The following is a 27,345-nucleotide window of genomic DNA, read 5'->3' as shown; positions in this document are numbered from 1 at the left end:
CGTGCTTATAGTTTGTTGGCAACCTACGCTGCTAGGATTGCTGCCCAGGCAAATTAAGTACTGCTGCTAAGGTGACCATAGCGAGAAGCCAGTAGCTATTCCTGGCCGCGGTTGTAAGCTCCGCTGTACATAGTTTCATTAACTCTACCGTGTCGCGGCCAGACTGAAAGCAGGGGCGCGCTCTCTCTTTCCGTGGTAGCGTTACTCTAAGTCTTCACGCCGAAACCAACTGTGTGTTACACTGATCCTTTTCTGCTAGTGGTGTTAAATCATGATTAGAAACCCAAATACATTTCCGCACCGGTTGAAATTTCTAAAAACAGCCGGCTGTTGTGTGAAGACCGCACTTGCCATCAGCATGCAGATTCAGTGCATAAGACAACCTATGATAAGCAGTGCTTAACTAAACATTTAGAAGATGACAGGTATATTTATTCACTTGTCATTCGTCTAAGCTAAAAGCTGCAAGAGACCTGTCACAAACCGCATTTTTTTTCAGCTGCACATATGGTTCTTGGTTGTTGCAAAAATATAAGAACAAAACGAAACAGTGCATGCAGATGTGACGCTTACTCATCGCATGGTCTGGAATGTGATCTCAATTACTATTTATTTCTGGAATTCATGTTTTGTGCTTTGGAGCCCTCCACCACGTTCATTTTCCACATGTGGATTAAATTGAATGGCACCCGGATTAAATTCGCTGGCGCTTGTATTAATTGCGTTGGCACTCGGATTAAATTGGTTGGCGCGGACATTATTCGAGTTGGCGCTTGGATTAAATATGCTGGCGCTATGATTAAATGCTTGGCATTCGAATTAAATTACATGGCGCTTAGATTATATCAGTCGGCGCTGAGATTATTTCCGCTGGCGCTAGGATTAAATTCAGAGGGAAAGCCTGTAGTTGTTGGCGAGCTCTAAGCTCGAATAAACGTGTTTTCCATAGCTCAAGGAATGAGTCTAATTTTACTCATGTGTATACCAGTCAAATACATAACATGTTGTCCGATGTTGTTCGACCAAATTTGTAAAATAAATGGCTTGGAAAAAGCTGAAGGCAATGAAAATCTACGTAGACAACGCAGAAAACGGAACAGGTGACGAATAGACAGCGGCTCCATCATTGCCGGAACAACCGCAGCCCTGTGACACAGCAAAAGCCGACACAATCGACATAGTGCCGAGCATTCTTGACGCCTAGACAGTTGCAATGGCCTTTTCGCGGTACAGCCTCCGGTAGGCTTCTGCTTCTCGTCTGCCAACAAGCTGCTGAAATGGAAGAAGTCCTTTCAACCTTTTTATACGTCTTGTATTTGCCCTGAAAAATCCTTAAAATATTAAGTCGACGCCCTGCTATACATTAGCGGGTAGCAGGTCAATGTCAGCTTATATAATCAAACTGTGCGATGAGGAAATCGAAAAATTTATGTTTTAATAAATAGCTTTGATAAATTATTCATCTTTCGTCGCACTGCCATCTTCGAAGAAGGGATCTCGGTAGCGTCTCTTGAAGAATTGGTGACTGCTCTTCACGCTTAGTCTTTAAAAGCACTGAGACTGTGGCAGTTTTCAGAATGTTTGTTCGCAATTGGCAAGTCGTCGGACTCAGTTGCAAGGAGGTTGACTCAGATAAAGCAAAATTGGTATTGCAGAAAAAAATTTACTCACTGTGAAAAGTCGAATAAAAGTGAGACTGCAAAAGGTCGCTGAACCCTTGCCAACAAGCGTAAAGAAGTAGGCTTCTTCTAGTATGGTAAGATGCAACTCTCACGCAAGCCTTCGAACTAGCCCATGTATAAGTATTTCTGTTGGTGCGGACCAGAAAGCCGCCAACAATCTGCTTGCTCACCACGGAGTGACAAATACATGTCGTGTGAAGAAAGGCCTCTCCTGAACCGTTTGTCGATCTCAGAGTGTAGACCCAGTTCAGGTTCCAGATTTCTGAAGTGTAAGTGGGTTTCTCGGCACAGTGAGCACTAGTTCAATGCCGAAAGGGGAAGTGCATTAGCCTAGCGACAGCGCCTAGAGTTGCGATATTCTGGCTATCCTAAAACGCGCCCAGATAAACAAAGATGTGCATGTTCTTATCGATGTGGATTGACCCGGTTTCTGAACCTGCAAATGAAACGCTTCCGTCAGTCGCTTGAATTTAGGGCAGCCTGCGCACTATCAATCCAAAGAAAGGGATTCTGACGCTATTCAAAGGTCTTTGGAATATTAAAGACGAAAACGTAATTTATCTTCAAAGCAGAACAAAACCATTAGCTTTGACGTCACCCTAGTGCATTCAGCTTCCTTGTATGACAAGGCTCAAGAGGAGCTCCTCCATGTGGGGAAACCTGGAGGCAGCTCGCCAGTTGACGAGCCAACAAAATGGTGTCTTTCAATGGTGTCGGCCTAAATTTGGAAACATATTTCAAGTCTGGTTTTGCTTCCCTTTTATTTTTTTTATTCCCAGTCCACCTAAAGGCTGTCTTGACATGATATTACAAGGGACCTCAATCGCCCAATCGCTTCTTTCGGTGAGAATACCATCCGATTCGCTTTTTTAGGTCAAACTTGGCATTTTCGCTTGGAATAACATGTTCTGGAAACTATGCCAAGTCGAGATTTAAACATATTCAGATAACAAACGAGAGCCACTAGCTTCACACTCTCATATTTACATTTGAAAGGTCCACGTTTAACACTCCTATTTGATGTTGCCACTAAGCCAGAACTGTTACGGACACAAATTATTTCCTTTCTGCTGGCGTAAACTTTGTATTATGTAACACGGACATCTTTGTCTGGGGCGCCGCAAAAAAACAATAGAACAGGTTTGTTTACCATCAGACTTGGTAGTTAGAATACTGCACATGAAAGGAGGATAGCAGCACTTTTTTCGAAGGGGCAGGCTACGTATACGTATTACAGTATGAACGCACATTGAACGATTAAACGACGCACTTACAAAAAAGGAAGCATCCTACGAAAACCCAATGGCTGTCAAGCAACTTGCATGCAAGACGAAGAGCTTGCAACTGGCAAGTGTTTGGACAAGCGAACGGACTTCGCATGATTGCCGGGAGACAGCTTGGCGATAGCGATAAGAATCTGCTAATGTATTCATTATGGTTATGTTAGCACCCACCTTCTTATTTTTGTATTTGTATATTTCTTCATTTAAGTGGTTTTCGCCGGTTGTGGCTATTCTGCAGTCACGCTAAACATCATTTGGGTCCAGCCTTTGCCATCTGTGTATTTCCTTCATGCATGCTTCGTAGCCTGTTACCGCCGTGCTCCCAGCTCAAATAAACTTGTTCGCCGTAGCGGCAGGAGTCCGTCTCGTTTACTCACGCATACAATAGTGAAATTGTAAGAATAAAAACACCGGTACACCTCGAGGGTGACGCCAAGCGCCCTATAGTCTTGACAAGGAAAATTGAAGTGCTGTCAGCTATTCACTTGCAAATGTGGCCACCTTAATGGACTCTGACATGGCGCGGTATAGTTTTCAGTATAGGGCTAAGGCATCTTGTATATATGATAGATATTGTTCGTCTCATGACAGTTCTTGAAATACTGTGTTTTTAACGCTTCGCTTGCGTCCGATTGGCTTGCCCAAATAGATCACGGAGCTTCCTTTTGCGCATATCTGATGATGATAAATCTCTTTTAACCTAGTCATAACCTGGACGCGCGCGGTACAAGTCAGGTAGAAAGTAACAATGGCCGGCATCAGAGTCGCATTAATTCGGTAGAGGTTACTGACGCGCTGGTACACCTCGATGTTATCAGTCCCGCAAAAGGCGCACTGATCTCAAGGCTGCGCAATGCAGACGTTGGGCTCATGTTCAGCCTCTGTATAACGGGTTGCGTTAGACGGCGGCCACTGCGGAAACTGAAGTTGAGGTGTTGGATTTGTACACAGCACATTTTCATCAAATATCACGGGAAGTATTCAGAAATAGCTTTAGCAACTCGGCGCTAGGGACGCACTTCTAGGTCTAACACAGCCTTTTTTCAGCGTCGTAGTTTTTCACCCCACCAGCCCAGCGCCTTTATCGTCTCTAGACAGCGTACCTAGGTATATAAAATGCACGCGGGACCTCCTTTGCAGACTGCAGATAAATAACTCTTTGGCGGAAACATAACAGGCTATGTGATAGCGCATTGTTTAGAGAAAGCAAAATTAAAGATGAATCACTTAACTCAGTGCATAGCAGGAATAACAAGACGCCATAAACCATGAAGAAAGAAACTGATGAAGACCGCGAGGAATAACAGTTTCCTACCGGATCACCATCAGCTAGATATACCCACTGCAGAGTGAAGGCCTATGCCATATGAAGTTTGAAGTTTATTCTTAGTTTCCTTACACAGAAACTAAAGGAGCCCGAAAAGTTGCGTACTTGCACCTGACCAGGTTCAGAGCCCCATACAATTTGTACACAGGGGAAAGAGCGCGGTACAGATGAAATTGTTTTTTCCACTCCAAGATGCAAATTAAAGATAGAAAAATACAACAGTAAGAAGCACTCAAAAGCTGAACAAATTAAAAAAACAGTAACAGGAACTTAAAAAGCTAAACAATTTTTGACATCGCTGACAGTTTTAATTACAACACTTTGTTCGACATATCGTTCAGTGTACGTTTAAATACACCAGGTGATGCATGCCGTTCAATAACGGCAACAAGATCCTCATTTTTTTTCAAAAGCATGGGTATTTGAGATCGCAGGCTTTGCCCACCGTAATTTGTTCTCAGCTTTGGTAGTTTGTATAGTGTTTTCCTGAAGTCAAAATTTGATTTAAGCTCATATATGTCTGTGCAAAATTGTCTCGGTTTTTTCTGATTTCATTGTATATATAAATCGCGCTTTTTTTCCATAAAGTTGTTCCACCATCACTACTCCATAACTGCAACGAAAAGCATGCGTGCTTTAGCTGTACTTCAAACCTTCTAGGGCACGGATCGATTTTTTTTTGTGTAATAATTATGCTTGCCAGATTCGTAGCAGTAGTTGTGCCCCATACGAGAAGACAGTAATATATATGGGACTGAATCATTGTAGAGTAAATAAGCGCTCTATATTTTTCAAGGATTTGGTTTCTTATTCTCCACAATGCTCCTACCACTCGAGATAATTGTAATTTAAGGTAGTTCGTATGTGCATTCCACAAGAGGAGCTCATGAAAAAAAAAACTTCAACATTTTATCACGTCTGTGCGCTCTATCACATCGTTTTGGAAGCACAAGAACTATTCTGCAGTAATTCTAGTGTTACGAGCTCTGAAAACAATGTATTTGGTTTTGCTTGTGTTAAGCTCCAATTCATTTGCAGTTAACTATTCAGACAGTTCACATAGCCATCTGTTTGCGTCTATTTCTAGTTTAGAGAGGCTGGGGCCAGCAAAGAAGACATTTGTGTCATCTACATAAAGGAGCAATTCTTGTGTGAATGGAATACTGGCTATACTATTTATGTATAACAGAGAAGGTAATGGCCCGAAAGTTGAGCCCTGACGCACACCTGTTAAAATTGGTTTTAATGTTGAAGAGGTTGTATTATATATCACGCATTGCTTACGGTTTGATAAGTAGCTCTTAATAAGTTGAAGTGCTCGTCCTCGTATACCATACATCGGGAGTTTATCAAGTAAAATATGGTGTTTAACAGAGTCAAATGCTTTGCGTATATCAAGGAAGATTCCGACTGTAAATAATTTACGTTCAATGCTTTCTATGAAGCTTACCTTCCCATACAATGACTTCACATAAAATGACATATGACTTCGTCAACCCCGCCGGTACTAGCTCACACGGCTTGACCATTTGCGAACTTCTCAACCTCATCCACCTACTTAACTCTGACGGTTGTGCAATATTGCTGTAAATCTCTACTGTGGTCACTGAGAATCTTTATACACGATAGTGAAGGACTTATATGCTAATCTAAAATCGAAGCTGTATTCATAAAGATTAAGTAACTTTACTACTTATCGTCAATGCTCTGGTTCTCTTATTAGTTTTTCACTTTTATGATGTTATGTGCAAGGGTACAAAACTATAATATCTAGATGAATATTTATATCTAGTGTAAGCCTTTCCTTCAGGGCGATTTTATTGGTTTATATAATGCACCATATTTTCCAGATAAAGTTCCGTTAGGCAGAGTGGCTGGATTAGCAGGTCGATTATTCCGCCTCTATATATCTGTAACGTTACACCTATAATTTTCAGTTCCTTTGCTCTGTTCATTGTCTTAAAGTTACGTACAACCGTTTAGGTTAGCCTTCACTTTTAAGCCCCATAGGCGAGTGCCGGAAAGCATCTAATGTTGTTTACTTTCTTCTTGAGCGATAATGATAAGCTGCAAGTCATAACGTGCACGTAGGTTTCAAAAGTGCTTAATCCCAATCTTATTTCTATTTTCCTTTCAAGGTCTGAATCTGCGATTACGACGTGTTCTGTTTAGACATATTTGCCTACCACTTCCAGTGCTTCGCTAAGAATTGTGAAATGCTGTTACTTCCCGATGCTGTTGAACGTTACCTTAGTCTTGTGTTTATTGATTTTCAACAATACCTTTCCGCTTCTTCTGTCAAAGTCAATAATCATTCTCTGCAGTTGTTCCCCTTAGTTACTTAGCAAGGCGAAGCCAACAGAGAATCGCATATTACAGAGATATTCTTCAACAACCCTGACCGTCAACTGCTCCCATCCCAATTCTGAATGAGTGTTTTAAACAAGCTGTAAATAGCATTGGGGAGATCCTGCCTTCTTGCCTAACACCTTTCTTAATTAGAATTTTACACCCGCTATAAATAACCTCTAGTACTTTCATGTATGGCTCATCTAAATGCTAATTCTGCAATGACTGCCCGACTGCTGTGGTTTTCACTGAGCCAAACGCTTTCTTGTAGACAGGAACGCTACGTACAGGGGCTGGATATATTCCGAACACTTTTATACCGCCTGGTTGTTGATAACACGGGTGTCATCAACGGTAGAGTACCCTTTCCAAAGACCTGCCTTTTTCTTCAGTTCAATAGGAGTATGGTTGTCCTGATCGTTATAACGTTCGTAAATATCCTGTACGTAGTATATACAAATAAAAACTATAAAATGGAAAATATAGGTACAGAATTGAAAACGTTATGAAGCCCTCTACAAGACAGAAAGAAAAAATTGTAAATTGGAGAACTTATTATAGAGAGTGCATAAGAAAGTAAGATGATCTCAACAAAGTTGTGTGCCAAATAAAAATACCTAGTCGTTCCTAGGTAGTACCGAGCTTATTTCAGGGCAAGGGAAGCGCAGCAGGGATCTCAGAGTGTCAAGTTTGCGGATGAGAATAGAAGACAAGGTGTCTACAGCAGCTACAGTACAGGGCCGATCTGGTTACATTGCAAAGTATACTCTGATTGTGAAGCTTTACATACGGACGGAAAATCATGTGCATGTAACGCTTTATCTATATAACAGCAGTTTTTGTAGTAGGAGCTACAATGCCCACTATTTCGCCAATTCGCTGTGTATGTCCGAACAAACGAAGAAGGAGAAGAAAAGAAAATGACAGATAACTCGGTATATGGTAGAGGCGAATGACAACAGCGAGTTGTTAGGAACAAAAAGAAGATAGATAACTCGTAGTTTTTAATTTCTTTTTTTTTTGCGAAGTTTCTTTTTATTCGAAGGCTTGGCATGTGGCATAGATTCAGGCGGTCTTTTCACTTAAAGGAAGTCATGCAGTCTATTTTCTTCAAGAAACTGAGGCAAGATCCGGCTATTATTATTGTCCATTAACCACAAGAGTAAATGTTTCTCCTTTGAAGCCGAGAGTCCAACTTCTTGTAGTCGTCTTATTCTTGACGACTGCATTTCTGGGCATGTCTATAAAGGCACGCTCACACTGGCGGGAAACTTCCCGCAGCGGCGCAGCGTCAACGGCGCCGCTGCGTCGCAGCTCCTCGGAATGAAGCTCACACTACGCGCGTTTTTCCGCTGCGGTTTTCGTGGAATGCAGAGAGAGGAGGCGCTGAGGGAGTACCCAAACCAGTTGAGCGAGAATGTGATAGTCACGTGACACCAGAGAAGGCGGGAAAACGCGCACTTTTCCCGCGTCGTCGTCTTGATCGTCTGCTAGCTTTTCTCTCGTCGCCCTTTTTGTCCGGAGGATGCCTGGTTCTAACGATGAACTTTTGGCTACGGTCAACGTACTAATACTTGTCTGTTCGTTGCTTGTGCACCGTCGCCGTGCACGGAATGCACGGAAGCGCCGATTTTGGGTGCGACCCATGTTTCGCCGTCGAGATCAAGAAGGACAGGCACGCCTATTGTTGCCACGGCTGCGAGCGGAAGACGAGGCCTACTTTCGCGAGTAAGTACTGTTTCTTGTGATGCATTCGTAAAGTCGGTGCTCGTCGTACGGGGTATAACTGACATATCACCTGTCCCTTTTTAGCTACCTTCGGATGCCTCCAAGCACCTTTGACACTTTGCTGGGCTTCGTCAAGCACAGCCTCAGCCGTCAGGTGACTCCATTTAGAGATCCGATTTCGGCCCACGATCGACTGGCAATTACAGTACGGTGAGTGTCTATGACGAATCTTATCCAATTAAAATGGTTGACAGCTTACCGCAGATGTATTTGCTGAACCTGCTCCGTATAATGTGGTGCGCTGTTAGTACCTTTCAATGCAGTGCAACTAGACACATTGTTGTTTTAATTTTTAATTAGTTCTGTCTTCTTACAAAACGTACCGATCAGTTTATTGCTGCTCAATATCTCTATTATATATGTGATTGTTTTCCAGGTTTCTTGCAAATGGGGACACGTTCCGCAGCTTGTCGTATAATTTTTTAATTGGCCGATCAACAGCTTCAGTCCTCATAAGAGAAACCACAGCTGCAATGTTAAAATATTGTATGCACATGTTGCCGTGACATGTAGTGCAAGTTGAATGGAATGGTCAGTGCTACACCCTGGAGTGCCTCCTTTACTTTATTTTTTTTGTGCTGTGATTACGCAGTGAAATCTCGCATCTTCAGGGGTTTTTAAGTATTTTTTATATGAATTGTTTTGTTTTGCGAGACCTACGTGTAAATGTTTGAAACTCGTGAAATTATTTATGTTTCATAAAGAAAATAGTTTCAGCCGAACAAACAGGAAGCAGAGATAAGGACATTTATGTTTGCATAATTTTAATTGGTTGATCATTATATGCACTATTCTCTCTCCCCACTTCTATGAAATTGTTTACTAAGCCAGCTACTGCTGCCAAATTTGTGTCTGTTTCAGATTGCATTGGACATGGAAAACTATTGGAATTTTCCAAATTGCATTGGAAGCCTTGACGGCAAGCATGTAAACATTGAATGCCCGAATAACTCTGGGTCAAGAAACATGAACTACAAAAAAACTTTCAGTGTTGTCCTTTTGGCCTGCTGTGATGCACATTACAGGTAAAGTTATTACCTGCACTTGGTTTCAACTTATTTCTAGCCATCTACAGCTCGGTGTTTTGCTTTTTTGGTTGTAGCAACGGTAAACGTTAATGTCAAAGCTGACTGATTGCTGTAAGAAATGCAGCAGCAGACAATGAGCATCTGCAGAGAAATATTTTACGATGGAGCGCTATAGAAACACGAGTCCTAGACACGTTCTGATAGCATGCATTTAATATTTTTAGCAATATCAGAGTAAAATATTCTCCTATAGTGGCGTCATTTATTTTGGAGAGGTTTAACCTAGTCTTTCTCACCTGCTAATATAGCACTCATTATTAGTTTACTGATTTCCTTCTCTTATGACATTTGTTTCAGATTCACATATGTGGATCTTTGCCACTATGGTGGTGAAGGGGACTCAGGAATATTTTTACGTTCAGATTTGCTGAAAGATCTCACCGTCAACTGGTGTGGTGTTCCAGCCCCCACCCCTGTCGGGTCGGCAGGTGACATTCCCTACGTTATTGTAGGTGATGAAGCCTTCCCTTTGAAGACATTCCTCATGCGTCCCTATGCCCGTCGTGGTGAGCCTGTTTATGATTAGCATTATGCATTTTATAGCCAGTAATTTCCTGATGCTCACTAAAGTTGCTCTTGTTGCCCAGGAGGTAATTCTGTTATTTGTTTTCCATTTTAGAGCAAATATCTGGGTGAAGTACCCTAGTCGAATGCGACCAAAGAGCATGATGCTCATTTAAACAGACAGTTTAGTTTGTGATCTTTGAAGTCCACATTAAAATCTCTATTTTTGTTTTTGTCACAGTAACCAGCTACATATTTTTTCTCGAAAGCAACGGTACTTGCAGTAATCAAACTCGTTTTTTTAAGTCAAATATGGAATGCAAGTCATCCTTAGTGACATGACGCGTTTTGTAATGTGCCATCTAGAGCAGTAATCCTCAGTAATCTGCGATTTGCTGATGACATTGCCTTGCTAAGCAACTCGGGGGATGAACTGCAAATAATGATTGATGACCTAGACAGGAAAACTAGAAAGGTAGGCTTGAAAATCAATATGCAGAAGACTAAGGTAATGTTCAACAGCCTCGGAAGGAACAGCAGTTTACATTAGGTTGCGAAGTACTGGAAGTAGTAGGCGAATATGTCTACTTAGGACAGGTAGTAACCGCAGATTCGGACCATGAAAAGGAAATAACAAGAAGAATAAGATTGGGATGGAGCGCATTTGGCAAGCACTCGCAGATTATGACTAGCAGCTTACCGGTATCGCTAAAGAGGAGAGTATATAACAGTTGCATCTTACCTGTACTCACCTATGGCGTTGAGACGTGGAGGCTAACCAAGAGAGTTCTACTTAAGTTGAGGACAACCCAGAGGGCTATGGAACGAAAAATGGTAGGGGTAACATTAAGATATAGGAAACGTGCAGAGTGGGTCAGAGAACTAACTCAAGTTACCAACATTCTAGTAGAAATTAAGAAGAAGAAATGGACATGGGCAGGACATGTAGTGCGAAGAGAGGATAACCGATGGTCGCTAAGGGTAACAAACTGGATTCCAAGGGAAGGAAAGCGTAGCAGGGGGCGGCAGAAAGTTAGGTGGCGGATGAAATTAAGAAGTTCGCAGGGGTCAAGTGGATGCAGCTGGCACAGAACCGGGTTAAGTGGAGAAATATGGGAGAGGCCTTTGCCCTGCAGTGGGTATAGTCAGGCTGCTGCTGATGATGATGATCTAGAGCAGTAAGCATAGGTCAAATACAGCCATTATCCACTTTATTTTTCATTGTTCCTTTATGCTGTAGTGCTAAAATTTAAAATGATTTAATGTGGCAAGTTGCTTTCAATTAATATGCCTCATGCTTTCATTTACAGAACTGCAGAAGCACAGATTAAGCCCATCTGGACGTGAGGAGTACCAGCAGAGAGCTACTTTTAATTATCGTTTAAGCCGGGCTCGTCGGGTCATTGAAAATTCGTTTGGAATTATGGCAGCAAGATGGCGAATATTAAGGAGGCCCTTTAGAGCATCAGAGGAAACGACGGAAAATATCTGCAAGGCATGTGTTGTGCTGCATAACTTCATGATGTCGGAGAGCGCATTGGCACGATCTGCCTACAGCCCACCTGGCTATGCCGACAGTGAGGACTGGCAGGGAAATGAGACTGCTGGCTTATGGAGGACAGACGGCAATGACCTTCCAGGACTTAGAGGAATAAGTAGACAAGGCTGCCATTCTGCAAGGTAAATAGGGAAAGCCTATGTCAATCAACATTTTTATGCAGTGTATCTTGAGCTACTCCGATGTTGTGTTGCAGGTCTGCTATGGATGTGCGTGACAGACTTGCACAATATTTTGTCACGGATGGCAAAGTTCCATGGCAATAAAGGATTGTCAACCGTGCAGGACGGAAGGTAAAACAAGCAGGATAATGCTGCATCTGCTCTAAAAGATATTCTTTAAAATTAATGCAGGCATGATACTCTTGAATTCAAACAATTGTTAACTTTATTTCCCTTCAAAGTTCCAGACTTTCTTGCTCGGCTTCGTACAAAATTTTAGAAATTTTAAATATAGCTTCCGATCGCTGCCTTGGTGTTAGAGCACGAAGCTTCGCAGTGACTAAGCGGCCCGCAGCGTCACTGTCGTCACATTCTTGCTCATTCTTTTTTTTTTCGTCATGCTAGCAAGACTGCCAGCACATCTGTCAAGGCTCGCCTTGACGCAGTCTTCAAAAGTGTCCTCTGTCCTTTTCTTTCTTCTGCAAAATGATGAAAACTGCATTGTTTCACACCATTTTTTTAATCTTTTATCTTAGGAAGTATGACACTTGCAAGTACATACCGTGAAGGTGGCCCACCTGAAGGTGTTCCTTTGGACAGCCTTGAGAAGAAAAAGCACAAAAAAGTTAATAAATGACTACATGACAAAGTTTGCTTGCTTGCTTGTCTACCTGGCTGGGGGTGTGTATCGCCCAAGTAGCTCAGTCTCAGCTGGTGCAGGGCTAAGAGGCGGCGGCCCCCAGTTTTGAGCCGTTGTAGGGCTGCTAGACCCTGGAACCCTAGCTTGGGCAGGTGCCGGGCTGCATGACAAACAATGCATTTCCAAACTTTCTGATATATATCAATTACTGCAGGCAGTTCCTGATAATTTCAGTAAAAAGGCTGGTAGATGCTTACCTGCTGTCGTCGTCATCCGAGTTGACAACTGTGTCGTCATACCTGGATTGCATAAAATGTCAGTTCGCTGAACTTACGGCATGATATGACTTATATATGGATGTGTCTACTTACAATGCGAGAAGTTGTGCCTCTGCAGGGCTCTGGCTGCTTGTATCAGCACTGCATGAAATAATTGTATTGAAATATGACATTCCTTGTACTCTCCATGTACCAACACTGCTTGAAAACATACTGAGAAGCACAATTGCATGGTTTATCCTTGTAAGGTACAAAAACGTCGAAATCTGTAGTGTGTAGTGTATAGCACAGTCCACACTTGCTTATTGAGTGTGTACTTACATTCCTAGAAGCTCCATGTCTGGACAGCTCTGTCTTGTGTGAGTACTGCATGAAATAAGCCCACTGAAGATTGAAATGCCCTCTCACCTTGCCTCAACACTGCTTAAAATACAATCAGAATCTTGACATTATTGCATACGTTTGCCAGCCAAACATGCCGACAATACTGCCTACCTTTCTGGGGTAGCAAACCTGCTGCAACTCGGTTGACTCGGCCCCTGTGATTGTCTGCATAAGAGACGCCACACAAGAACATTTTGGTGCTCAGGCATACAAGCATGCATGCAGATCACAGCTGCAGGTTATAACTATACATACCCGGTTTTCTTTCGTATGTTTGTCGTGATCCTGAAGTGCAAAAAAAAAAAGAAACATGTTTACAGCACTGTCAGTGAGGCAATATGCTTAATTCTTCTAACTCTCCGAGGCGTAAACGTTCAAACGACGCGAAATGAGAACATGGAATTTGCAATATTTCCCGGGAGATATCAAAGAATGTTTTAAATTCGCACTTCACAATAGCAAAGTGCCGCAAGCACAAATGGAGCCGGAGACTGCTAAGTATGGCCTGCCACTAGCGCAGCCTGGTCGGACCCAAATCTAACTAGCTTTTCAATGATATTGGGGCTAAGCACGCGTTTCGAAAGTGCGAACGAAAAGGTGTGCATGAAAAGAAGCGGTACGGGTTGTTGAGAAAGAATTATGGCGCTGAAATAGTTCCGAGTAGGGCAAGCAAAGAAGGAAACATACATAAATGCTACAGCTTCCCACTGCGCAAATGGTAGCGGAACCTCTTTTGGAGCACTGTGGCTATGTACCAAGTCAAAAATATTCACACTGAAAAGGTAAAACATAGCGGCAAAGGTGTCAGTATACTAACCTGCTGGCGTAGTGCGGCGTGCTTCGCAGCATGCCGTCAATCAGGGGGAAAAGCGCCCACTTTTTCGCGCCGTTGTCGCCGTTGCCGGGTGCCCCACTCCGACATGTGGCGTCAATGCCGCTGACTATCTTCAGCCAACGGTCCCTTGCATTTCTAAATTTTGCGGACGCAAGCTGCAGAAAATGTTTTTCTCATGCTGACAGACACTTGTATCGACAACAGATACTAGACACTCCACAACGAAATAAGCTTACCTGTCAGGCCAAACTCCAGTCCGATTAATTCCCATCGGTTGCTTTTTAGATCCGTGTCCTTATAGTCGCCGTGTGTCTTGTCGTAGAGGAAGCGGTAGGGTCGAATGCATTCCAAAAAACGCTCAAATTCCTCAAGCCGCATGTTCATGCTGGAACAGCAACCGCAGCGATGCTCTGTTCGCCCGCGCAGCCGCCGCCGGGAGTCATGAACTTGGACTGACGTCACGGTCTGCGCTCCGCTCCGATTGGCTACTCCGTTCTGCGGGACGGGAAAAATAGCTCCCAACCCCATCGCTCCGCGGAACGTCAAACAAGTCAGCCTGCGGGAAAAAAAACGGCTTCTGCGGGAAGCGGCACGCGGAGAACGTCCAGCGTTGCGCGTTTTCCCGCTAGTGTGAGCGTGCCTTAACAGGTAGCGAAGATCTAACTCGGCAGCTGGCCTTGGACACTTAGGGTATGTGCTCTGTACTCTGTACTGCATCCTCTTCAGAGCCCCATTGGCATGTAACCGATGGAGTAAAGGCCACCCCAGCCCTAATCTTTGTAAGGGGCACCTCCTACATTACTCTCACTAGGTTATGAGGGAGGGCGTCAGTGCACAGGGGAATAAGGGCACGTGTACTTAGAACAGATGCTAAGATTGGGATAGCTGAGCGATGATCAAATGGGAGACTTGTCGATGAGGCACTCATGTTAGGAACTCGGTGTGTAAGCGTATCTTTTTTTATGATCTATGTTATTGCTGTCTTCTTGACTGAAATGTATCTGAACGCGTTTTGTTTTTAAAGCATTTACCTCCTTAGTAGCGCTTAGTATTTGTGTAGCTCTCTTGAGCTGATTAATAGCTGCCAGAGAGTCGGCGTAAATGTGAGCTTCGATTGTAGACGGCGTGGCATTTAAAGCCTCCATCATACAGCTCGAATACAACTGAGTCCGGGTGGTCCGTTACGTGCTCCCTATGTGTGCGTAACTCTGCATGTGTGGGGCTGGTAGTGGCGGTTCTTCCAACACTTTGACTTAATTATGCGTCTGTAAAAGGTATACATATTCCAGGATTTATGTCAACCACTGTACATGCTGTCGGCTGTGCTTTACGATAGAACTTCCTAGTCTTGTTAGTCGTAATTGTTGTGTAGGCCCAAGGAGAGAGTCAATAATTTTGGTGTTTGTGCTGTCACCTCGTTGTATACAGCTGCAGCATAGTTTAGTTTAGGGTCAACATACGTAGTTGGTAGAGGCGAACGGCAACAGTGCGTTGCCAGGGCAGAAAAACAAAAATACGACGGCAGATAACTCTGTAGTTGGTTGAGGCGAATGACAACAGCGAGTTGCTAGGACAGAAGAAGAAGAAGAATAATTTTGTAGATGGTAGAGGTAAACGACAACTGCGAGTTGCTAGGAAGAAAAAAAAAAAGAAGACAGAACTCGGTAGTTGGTAGAAAGGACCAACAGCGAATTGCTAGGACAGAAGGTTCGTTCGAACGTTGTGACGGTTGTGTGCCCTGGAGTTCGTCGTAGAGACGACGTCATACCGCTATAAGTCTAATACACCCGAATGACAATGGTCTACGTCAAGAGGCAAGGGGTGCTCATACGTGAAGTGAAATAAAGCCGAAACCATAGAGTAAATATTTATGCTCAAAAGCCATGTCTTTACTTTCAAGCCGAACCTAAGCATAGCCAAGCAAATAGCTGTCGCGTATTTCCAGATTTCACCACAAGCTAAACCACTGCTAATTTTTAACTGCAATGTAAGAGAGAAGCAATTGGAGCTTACAATAAAACAATTAGTTATTGGTGCTGCTGAACATGAATATCGAGCATTAGCTTGGCTATTTAAAAATGTTGCCTTAGCGCTCTCGTGCCTGTGCCAAGCAAAATGGTGTCTACATTCTGGTGCAGGTTCTAAACATACCCAAAGAAATGCTTTAAGGCATATGTCTTTTTAAGGCGATGTTCAGTGCGCGTCAATGTCGACAACAGCGATGTTGTCACACCACCTGTTGGAAGAGGAAGCGGCGTAGGTGAAACTCCTTAAAGACGGCGATGTTTACTCCTATGGTGCTCTAAAATATGGATAGTGGGCTCAGGGAGCGGCTGTGGGTGAGGCATATTGTGTCTAGGACTCGAGATGGCGCAACCAGGGCATGGGCTGCATGAAACGTGGTGTACCGCGCCTGGCAGCACACTCTTTGTACAATCGTTGGCGAAATAAACTGGGCTCCGTACTTTAACATACGCACTGTAATTAGGGGCTGTAAACAGAGAAAGTCCGTGAATAAATAGGATTAACCGTTGTAGCGACCAAAAGCCTGTAGCGGGATGGTGCGAATGCGCGGCCGCGAGAACAGATCTGAAATGCTTTGCCAAACTGATCATGCTCTGTTATTTATTTATGCATAATCCTAGAGCGCCGTTAGTAATTACAGTAGGGGGGGGGGGGGGAGGATCCAAGCAAAACAAAATCGTACATGCAGCACAGTTCCTCTTGACAACACATGACAATACTGCACACTTTTCTCCTCAATATCGCAGCACACTGGACAGCTAAGCTTTAAGCCATTGCTTTAAATTACATAACAAGAAAGGTGACTACGAAGCAAATAAAACCCTGAGTGTTGAGTGCTAAAACGAAATTGTCATTACATAAAACAGAAGTCACAGAAACTGGCAAATTATTCCACTCCTCCACTGTTCTAGGAAAGAATGTTTAAAATTATTGCTTTTGCATTGAAATGGCCGGATCTTTTTCGGGTGGTCTCTTCTTTGCGATACATAGCTTGGAAGCTGAAGGCAATTTATTTGGCTGGTACGAGTGCAATCATGAAATATATTATGCAATAACTTAGGACGAAGGCAGTTTCTCCTATGACTGAACTCTTGCCATCGCAGGCTTTGCTTAGCACTTGTAATGCTTAGATTCCTTCTATAATTACCTACAACTAAACGGGCAGCTCGGTTGTGGACACGTTCCAGTCCCGTTCTTAATGTTTCGGTTTTAGGATCCCACACCATGCACGCTTACTTTAAAATGGAGAGAACATTCGAGAAATAAAGTCTTTCTTTCAGAGAACGCGGAACGGTTTTGAAATTGCGATGCAGAAACCCAAGCATTTCTGAACTTTTCGATATTGTGTAATCAACGTGCTCGTTCCAATATAAATCTGATGTAAGGATTACACCCAGGTATTTAAATTTATACACTGTTTTCATCAACACATCGTCAATGGAGTAAGAAAAGTGAGGCATTAGAACACGTCTTGAAAAAGGTATGTGTACGGTTTTCTTCAAGGTAATGTCCATTTTCCACATCCGGCACATATTGACAATTGAATCAACATCTTTTTGTAGAATCCTGGAATCGTCTCTGTTTCGCACTGTTCTATACAAGACACAATCGTCCGCAAAAAGACACACAGTGAAGGCCGCTCTGTCAATAATATCATTAAAGTAAAAACAACAGCGGACAAAGCACGGAGCCCTGAGGGGCCGGACGTGGCATCAGCACACGCGGATTCACAGCCGTTGAGGACAACGTACTGTTTTCGAAAGGACAGGTATCCCCGTATCCAGCATATAACCTTGTTATCCGAAGTCATTGCCTGGACCGACGAAACGTGTCACCTGCTTCGAACTGTAAGCTCGAAAATGGAACGTTGTCTTTTAGTGGGAAGCATAGCGTTTATCATTAGCCTTTGTGGGTTGTGTTGTTTTTCTTTAATTTTGTTTGCGTGTTAGCATCTGTGTGTGCGTGTGTGTGTGTGTGTGTGTGTGTGTGTGTGTGTGTGTGTGTGTGTGTGTGTGTGTGTGTGCGTGCGTGTGTGTGTGTGTGTGTGTGTGTGTGTGTGTGTGTGTGTGTGTGTGTGTGTGTGTGTGTGTGTGTGTGTGTGTGTGTGTGTGTGTGTGTGTGTGCGTGCGTGCGTGCGTGCGTGCGTGCGTAATTACTGTGCGTCCGTGTGGGTACTGCTGGCGTGTAGTTCATGCTTTCGGCCTGAGCGTTCTCCGGAGATCCGTGATAGTTACTCACGTAAGTTTTGGCACTGCCGCATTTGGCTCAGAAGGCTCGGGATACATGTTAAAATAAAATCTCACAGAAATACACCTGATGGGGATTTTTAGTACAATTTTTTTGCAGTAATAGGTCAGTCGGTGACTTTGCCCCTACTACATCTCGAATCAATTATACGCTACAGAAGAATATCATAGCCACAAAATGGTAATTCAAAGCTCAGTATTCAAAAAGAAAGCAACACAAGTGTAAAACGTCACTCCATTTTGCTCTACTCCAGGCGACGTGGCGTATCTAATCATACGTAAATAAACTTTAGTGAATGTGTAGCAATACAGATATTAGAATGCTTAAACAGATTGTAAAAAATTATGCCACTGCATATAACTACAACCGAAAGCTGGAATGGACATTGATCAGATTCGAAGACAATATAATAGTATAACGGTCGAGAAGAAGGTTAGGTCAGCTTTGCTAGGTAACCAAAATGCACAGAACCTACCACATTATATGTATTTTTAAAATATAAATCTGGAAAGAGTAAAGCATATCAGCCGGTACATTTGTTGGGCTACCTTCTGTTTGTTGCGTGTGGTATTTTCTTATTGAAATATCTCAATTTTTATGTTTCAACATATTAGTGTTACGTAAATATTTACTCACATATATCTCAAGTATTAAGAAAAACTTGTTACGGGATGGCAGTCAGCTTCTCTTAAGAGCCTAATGATCGACGAAAGCCTTTCCTCCTTCTTTTCTTCCTCTTCTGTCAACATTTTTTCTTCTTCCTCTATCTTTCGTGTTTGTGTAATTATTTTTTTTTAGTCTTGTTTCTTTCACTACGTCTTCAGAACCTATTACTACTTCGTTATCGGGGAAATTATGTTGCCAACAGAGCCTATTGCAGCGTCTCGCGAGCATATCCCGCGGAATCTAGTAGAATTTTGCTGACACATCACGAAAAACATGTCACGGAATCTCGTGGACACACCGCGCAGGCGCAAGATATTCAGCATCAGTCTAGGAAGGGTTTCGCCTTAATAAATAGCGTTTTTAAAGTAGACACGTCTATTGCAGCCAATAGTTTCCGCACCATTTTTTGGTATGCCTACAGCTTACCAGACTCACGAAAATCGAGCTTCGATGTGAAAGGAGCCCAATAATCATGTTCAGTGGGGCAGCAGGCGCATTCTCTATTTTGTATATTGGCAGGTTATCAAAACCGCAGTTTTGATCCTTGGCTTAGGTATTAAGTATAAAGTGAAGTTGAAGTGACTTTTTTTATTTTTTCACGGCTTACAAAGATTTGTTGTGCGAAGTTTATAGATAAAGCTTGCCAAAATGTTTCTCGCTAACATATAGAATCATGAAATAATCATGGATTAAAAGGTAAGTTTCCAATATGTACAGGAGTAGTGCAGAGAAGATCGCATTGACGTCATTTTTGCAGAATTTCAGTATTCCATTCCGTTAGCCCCCTTGGTCTCCTGAGTCGACCATGCTACTAAACAACTACTAAAGCGCTAAGCGTTTATAGCTAAAATGCAGCGCCGCTACAAGCGATGTCATCATAGCTCTGCCATGCCGGTGCGTTCCACTGCAGGGAAGATGGCCTCCTGCACCACGTTATTTAGCGATCGCATCTGTAATTCAAATGCTCAAGTCATCAAGCGTTTCTTTTAGCTGGGACAAGGCGTATAATAGCCATTTACGCTGCGTCCCTGCCCTGTTACCTTTCAAGTAAATCGCTGTTTTCTTTATAGCTCTGGTGGGGCTGGCTCAGTATTTGAGCGCTCAATGTCGCAGACTCCTTCGCGGAGCAACGACACTGAGCTCTTGCCTGTGATCATGCCAGCTCATTGCGTCAGCAAGAGAAATTTGAGCCCTCCTCCCGATCATGGGCCGTTCGTGTCAAATTCGAAAACAAACCTCCGGCTAGCCATGCAAAAATTCAGTCAGGCAGAGCACTATTGCTTACACCCTTCAAAAACCCTGAGTGGCGAAGTCGTTCCTCGGCACTCTGCACAAGGACGTGGAGGACTGGCAGAAATGAGTCACGTGCTATAGTCAGAGGGGCGAACACCTATATGTATGGGATGCCTTTTTTCTGTCTGCAAGACGATGCTTAGCCGGATATGAAAACAATGGAAGGCATATTGCCATTCAAGGCCTAAAATTCCATCGTTTTATCCTAGAAGCGTATATCAGTCTGGATATACGCGAACCAGCAGCACGGACTCTGCTGTGCCGAACACAGATGCCGAACTAGTCGATCTTTTGATAAGGGGATTGAAATATTTATGGAGAGAGTATGCAGTGCCACCCGATGCGTGGGGATAACGAACAGAATTTTTCTGGTCTTGTGCGCAGGCCACCAAGGACTGCTACCTCGTTTTTAACAGACGCGGTAGCAGTGAAAAATATTCTCTACCAGCGCTTCGATGTCTACAACAGACCACTCCCCGCTACGGCTGCTCCCGAGTCTTATACAGCCGCTGTAAGCAACACCGCCCACCTGCACGATCTTATTTGAGCCATTGTACGCGAGGAAATGTAGAATGTTTGTGACAAATCCCAAATAAGGGCCGATTATCAGGAAAATTTCATCCGCGAAGTGGTTCAACAAGTCTTACGCTGAGCGCTGTACATTGCCCCTTTTCCCCTGTTCCTGACTATGCTCGCCAGACTTACGCCAACTTGCTCTGACACCCAGGTCCAGTTTAAGCTGCACGGCCTGACCTAATCCAGGTAACACCAACACAAGGCATGCCAGTCCAGCAGCCAAAGCGGTGTGTTCGGCCACCACGGTCACAGGTAAGAAAAACGGACATCTGAAAGAACTATAACAATCCGCGCCTTTGGTATGACTGTGGGAATCTCGGTCACATCAGCCATGGTGCCCGTGTCGAGAACTAGGACTGGAGGTCTTTCATAACCGATGTGCGCAGACCTATTTTCAGTCAACGACCCCGTGCTATTGAAGACTGCGTCGTACAACAGCGCCTCCCAACGACACGCCGGCAATCCAGTTCCCCATCCCCTCGCCGACCATCCCCTTCAAAAACAGGGGATTTCGATCGAGCACCAGTTGGTCGCTGGCCAAGCCGCCACCTGAAAATGTAGTAGGGTGGCCTCCGGGGGCAGGGCCGGGAAATGTCACTACAGTAAAGTCCACCAATACGACCAGTTATGAATTTGCGAGCAGCGACGACAGCATATGGTTTACGAGGCCGGCTATCCCTTGACATCCCTGTATTTACAGATGGTCATAACTTCAGCACCGTAGTGTATGCCGGAGCAGGTTTCGATTTTAAGGGAGAACTAACTGGCAACGCATCTTAAGACGTTTATGACCCACTGGTCTAATACGCGAATACGCACGGCTGGAAGGCATGTAATTACTCCTATTGGACAGTGAAAGGCTAGAATCAGATTTGTACATCAACGTCTGTTGTCAGATGCGTCGTCCTCCAGAAATATTCTCCTGATTTGGCTTTCGGCGTGGATATTCATGCTAATGGGGCTTGGCGTTCCTCTATACGAATGATATGTTTGTGCAGGTTTGGAAAAGGAAATGTTCACAACACGATGTGCCAGCTATATTGGATGCAGGTTTGAAAACAAAGCAACTGTTTTCTAAACTGAACTGAAAGGAACATTCTCATTAAAAAAAAAATATTTTTTTTTCTGAAATCTGCATAAGCTCATCGTATCTCTTCGAGGTCGAACTTTCTCGTGAGCTGTGTGGTGATTACGAGCAATAATCTCTGCTCATTTTTCAATTTTTATTTGCGTCTTCATATGTACGATTATAAACACAACATTCAATCAAGAACATGGAAAAGATGCTTGGGCTTATCTGAAACGCATATTTTGCCCCTAAAATATACTGCGTAGCTGCATATCACGTGGGCAAGCTTATTTAGAGCTTATCGATGCAAAACGCCTGGGAAGTGAATTATACGTGTCGCGTATCTGCTGCCAACACATGGTGCTAAATATTTAATATAACGCATGTTCTTGCTTGAGATCATACATGGCAAAATTACTTTTGAAAAGGAAATCAATTACATTGCTAATTACTTTGCTGAAAATCGCAGAAAAGTAAATAAATTACATTACTTATTACTGCTTCCCAAAAGTAATGAAATTACATTACAATTACTTCTACTGAGTAATTCATTCCTTTGAAATTACTTTCTAGTTTCTATAAATGCAAAAACTAAGTAAAGCTATTAAACAAAACAACAACTTCTTCTCCAGAGTATTCTAGTTGACTATAGTTCTGCTCAATTCTGTCTCCTTTTGCCAATCCGTTACGCTGGCTTCGGATTGCAGCACGTCGTTTCTGCTTTCGCGCACTATACTTTGTTGTCTATTGAAGGAGTGATGGCGCACTTTTAGTAAAAGTAATTTCGAGAGGAATTAATTACTTTGCTGCGAAATTACTACCAAAAAGTAATTCACTAGATTACTAAATTACCAATCTGAAAAAGTAATTCATTACATAATAAATTACCGAACAAAGTAATTAAATTACAGTAATTTCATTATTGTAATTCAATTACTGCCATGTCTGCTTGAGATATTGTCACGTAGCAAACATTCGTGTGAATGCTGAAGAGCCAGTAACACAAAGAGCCCGGTGTTGACGAATTCCAGGGACGAATGGTGCGAGCTGAAACGGGAACTTCGTCATCTGCTGCTTCTGTTCCTTCTCTTCTTCACAGTGGCAGCAATATTTCTATATGCAAGAAGAAACACATGCGTTCTCATATCATGCAAAACAACAAGCACTGATGAATTTTGTATACTATGAGAAGTGCCTGCAAACAACATTTGCGTTACAAAGATGGGCATCGTTAGTGACCTCTCGTGATAGCTAGGAAATATTACGCGTATCTAGGGGGCAGTCGGCGACTTACGACTCCACTCGAGAAAAAGAGAAAGTTCGAAAGGACAGAGGTATGCTCTACAAAGGGGCATATGGCCGCTTTTTTGAAAAAATAAATTGGTAGCGGTTAGCGTGCTCTGGAGAATGCTAGTAGGCGCCCTGGCGTAGACAAATATGATTCTGTGTTCCACTTTTTATTTGCTTATTCTAGACATATTAATGCATACCTATGGACATTTCTGCGAGCCTGAAGAAGCTATTTTCAACAAACTAGGTTCGTTGACTGCCTCCTGCAAACCTTATATCCTACAAAACCTGTATGCTTACCTCCCATGTCCGATAACCATACATTAATAGGTATGATGTGTGCATATCTATGTATTTATGTTTTTCAAAGCAATGACCAGATGACAATATGCAGTACAGAGGTGCTTTGTAATTGGCCGTCACCCACACGTGACCACGTTTCTGCTCTTGATGTAACTTACATATACAAGGCTTCAAAGAACAAAAGTAATTATTATTTAATCTGAAATGGTCTATTGCGAACGCAAAGTCGCTATGCGCTGCAGGCATTCAAACAACTTCTATCAGTCTCAGTGCCAGATAACAAATCACACAGTGATGGCTGAGGCATTCCTACCTTGAACTCACATATAAATAGGTGGTGCAGCCCCGCCGCATTGTGCAGTGCTTATAGCGCTCGAGTGCTGCGCCCAAGAATGCGGTAGTTAATCGCGGCCCATCGGACGCTTTTAGGTGGACACAAAAAGTAAGACGTCTGTGTGCTGTGCGATGTCAAAGGACGTTAAAAAACCAAAGTGGTGAAAATTTCTTAGTCTTTCATAATGGCATCTCTCATAGTCTTAACCTCTGAGATGTTAAACTTCGTGAACCAAACCAAATACCGTTTGCAAATACTTCAGAGATATAGATCACATTTGCATATTGTGTGAGAAAAAATACGACATAAATGTTACCTTATTGTGCGGTGAAAACTTTAGGTAATCATATATTTTTAAAAAGGATTTAGACGCCTCCGGAACAAATGTACTTTAGAATTGCGCAATTATTTTTTATAAGTCTAAAATCGTTGTCGAGATACGAATATCCCTTCAATTTACGCGCAGTTGAACAGCTGCAGACAAAACTTGCAATGGTAACTGGTACACCATTTCAATTTGACTGTAAAGTTTGAGCAATTTTTTACAACAGCTTTTTCACTTACTTCCGCTAAGCAGGGCCAAGAAATTGCCAACCATCTCAGTCAGCTTAAGTTCTACTTCTACTTCCTCATCCTTCGAAAAATAGTGATTGGTACTACGAGATACTTTTGATCATGGCTCTCGACCTCAAGGGGGCTATACTCTCGGGTCTGAGCAATCTACATTGCAGGCGAAAGGTTCATGTTTACGTCAAGGCCTTCCTTACGGATAGGACCGCGACTATAGGTATCGGTGACTTGCGATCGGACAAGATCAGAATGCCTAACAAGGGGACGCCTGAAGGATCTGTAATCTCGCCCTTTCTCTTCAACGTCGCTATGGTTAGCTTGGCGGAGAAGTTGAACGCCGTAGACGGCATTCGGCATGCAATGTACGCCTATGAAATAACGATTTGAACGACGGAGAGCTCGCTAGGTATCAAGGAGGAAAGGCTACAAGCATCCGCCGACTGTGTTGACAGCTACGCAAGGGCTAGGAGACTTTCGTGTTCACCAGAAAAATCTCAAAGTTCTCAGAGTATATAGACCTCGATACGACAGTACAGTTAACTTTACCGTTATGCTAGCCGGGGCTCGCATACCAGAAGTGCACGTTCTGAGAGTGTTGGGAATGTGGATTCCGTCCAATCAGAGATCGGACCACACGATGAGATTGCTATCTGAATCAGCGGCCCAGATAACGAGAATGATTAGGCGAGTAACCTATAGAAGAAGAGGGATGAAGGAGGAAGACACGTTAAGTTAGTGCGGGCGCTTGTGGTAAGCAGAGCCACGTACAGTCTTCCCTATCAACACCTGAGCCAGACGGAGAAAGAGCAAGTGGAAGCTATCCTCAGGAAGGCTTACAATACAGCGCTGGGGCTGTCAATAAGAACGGCAAACGCGAATTTGATGGCCCTTCGCTCAACAAACGGTTAAAAAGAACACCGGAGAGCGCAGCTTGTCTCTCAGAAGATGACTCTATAACGCACTACGGAGGGACGAGCTCTCCTCCAAAGACTGGGCTATCATGACCACATATTGGAGTTTAAACGGGCGACAGACACACCGGATGCGAACCGGTCTACGTTTGTAGTAGCGCCAATTCCCAGAACATGCATCCTGTCGTTCATCTGGGTAGGCGTAGGGCCAGGGTAGAAGCCTTGGCCAAGACCTATCAGAACAAGAACGCCGTCTATGTAGATGCGGCGATGTACTCAAACAAAATAGATACGGTGTTGACGGGGGTAGATTTACAGCTATAGGAGAACATGTGCGCCTCGCTACGGCACTGCACCGTGTCTGACGCCCAGGAAGCCGCTATTGCTCTAGCGGTCGCTGAAGGCAATAGGTCCGGGCGTTCGTTGGTAGTTATGACCGATTCGCAAGCTGCTTGCCGAAGATTCACCAACGGCACGATTAGCAAAAAAGCGTCCGTCATCTTGAAGGCCGGCGAGACAAGCGACATAAAACAATTGGTACTTTGGGGCCTGGGGCACGTCGGCATTGCTGGGAACTTCCAGACCGATCTCATAGCTCGAGGTTATGCAAACCGAGAGCGGTCAGAGGCCGAAGAAACCGAGGCAGTGGCTCGTACCTACGCAGACTTTTTGGTGCACTACCGGAGCACCAGAAGACGGTATCCTCAGCCCCACAAGTTGGTAAAGAGGGAGCAGTCGGTGTCTTGGCGGCAGCTACAAACAAATTCTTATCCATGCCTGTCTTTAAACCGCACGATAAATCCGACCGTATATACGTGTCCCTGGTATGGACAGAAACCGACAATTTGTCATATCACATGGGCCTGTCAGAAAATAGGTGCAGTGTCTGTAATTCACAACGCCACGCCGCAGCAGTGAGAGGCTGCGCTGTCCAGTTCGCAGTCGAAAGACCAGGTTTGGCTGATTGAACGGGCCAGCAGGGCAGCAAAGGCCGCGGGAGGTCTGGAATGAGGACCCAACCTCGGGAGCTCTACATTATTATTTTTCTTTTTTGCAATATATAAAGCTTTCTCTCTCTCTCTTTCTTTCGCAGTAGCAGAACAACCTTGAAAGTTCGGATAAAAGCAGCCTTGCAAGTGTACGTAACGAATGTTTTTATTTTATTAAAATTGTCACTCAATTAAAAAAACTATTTGCTGACAACCCCCAGTACGCGCGCTCATTATGCACACCAGTTTGCTTGTATTTCTCAGGAGCCGTGAATAACTAACCTTAGCACCCTAATTTTAAAGCTCACTCAGCAAGTTTGCTTTGTTATTTTTCCACCAAAAGTAACATTTTAATCAATAAGCATTTATGGATATTACAGGTCCACGTAAGTGCAAGTGAAATCTGCTCGAGACCCCAAAAGCGTTTTACACATAGTGAAAATGAAAGACGCTGGGAAGTAGAAACCTTTAAATGACTATAATATTGATTAGTAGCGAGTTTGTCATCATAGTCAAGGGCACCAATACCTTCAGCTAACTTTGCTGCTATCTGAATGATCCAGGCTAGGTCCTAATTGTCGTTTGTCAGTTTAGCCTCCCAACGCTCGCGTACAGTGTTTGGCGCTGTTAACCTTTTATACGGTTTTCCTGGTATTTCCTAGATATATTGCTAAGTTTGTCTTGCTGCCCACCAGGGGCTGTCATTTGGTAGTTCTGTCGGATAATTTTGTCTAAAATGTGAATATTATGAAATGTGTTTGCCTTTAGTCTCGCCCACTTTATGGCGCACAGGTGAATAGTGGTTTGTGTTCTGGGGAAAATGTTTTCTACCGTGTTATACACTAGTAGCGTAGTATCCAGTATGGACAGAGGGATAAGGATGAGGATAATCCCGATTTGATAGAGCTTGGACTAGATCCCTCGCTACCTCACTTTCCTCAATTTAATCGAGTGTGACCGTCCATGTTATGCTAGGAGAAAATTCCAATTCATGATAGCGAACGGCGGCTACAAAGATAGTAAAGAACACGAATACTGCGAGAGAGTGAAAACAAAACATATCTTTCCTTGGTGATATTCAGCATTTTTGACACAGAAAAGGTTTCAATCTCAGACAATTTTAAAATAACATATCCATAAATATTGGGATATATTTCAAGAGGATGCATTTTTCAATAAAATTGCAAGCAATGGA

The 27,345-nt window shown here is 43.4% G+C and overlaps 1 protein-coding gene and 1 long non-coding RNA gene across 2 annotated transcripts in view; one reads left to right on the top strand and one right to left on the bottom strand.

Moving 5' to 3' along the window:
* The first annotated feature begins 8,150 nt into the window (after positions 1-8,150).
* LOC146176966 (uncharacterized) lies at positions 8,151-8,879 on the top strand. The gene is made up of 3 exons (XR_014701241.1): positions 8,151-8,369; positions 8,454-8,579; positions 8,806-8,879. It is a non-coding gene; the product is annotated as an uncharacterized LOC146176966 (long non-coding RNA).
* A 4,270-nt stretch (positions 8,880-13,149) lies between these two features.
* LOC146176965 (uncharacterized) overlaps positions 13,150-27,345 on the bottom strand; it is a 77,378-nt gene continuing 63,182 nt past the window's right edge. The window contains exons 2-4 of the mRNA XM_084581434.1: positions 13,860-14,012; positions 13,298-13,327; positions 13,150-13,207 (exon numbers count right to left, since the gene is read on the bottom strand). Of these exons, the coding sequence (XP_084437560.1) occupies positions 13,150-13,207; positions 13,298-13,327; positions 13,860-14,012 (241 nt within the window). The remainder of the gene's footprint in view (positions 13,208-13,297; positions 13,328-13,859; positions 14,013-27,345) is intronic.

Source organism: Amblyomma maculatum, chromosome 10 (assembly GCF_055883805.1).
Source record: "Amblyomma maculatum isolate TAMU_Amacu chromosome 10, ASM5588380v1, whole genome shotgun sequence".
NCBI classification, from domain to species: Eukaryota; Metazoa; Arthropoda; class Arachnida; order Ixodida; family Ixodidae; genus Amblyomma; species Amblyomma maculatum.
Note: the sequence above shows the minus strand (reverse complement) of the source record. Positions and strands in the feature narration are given on the sequence as shown.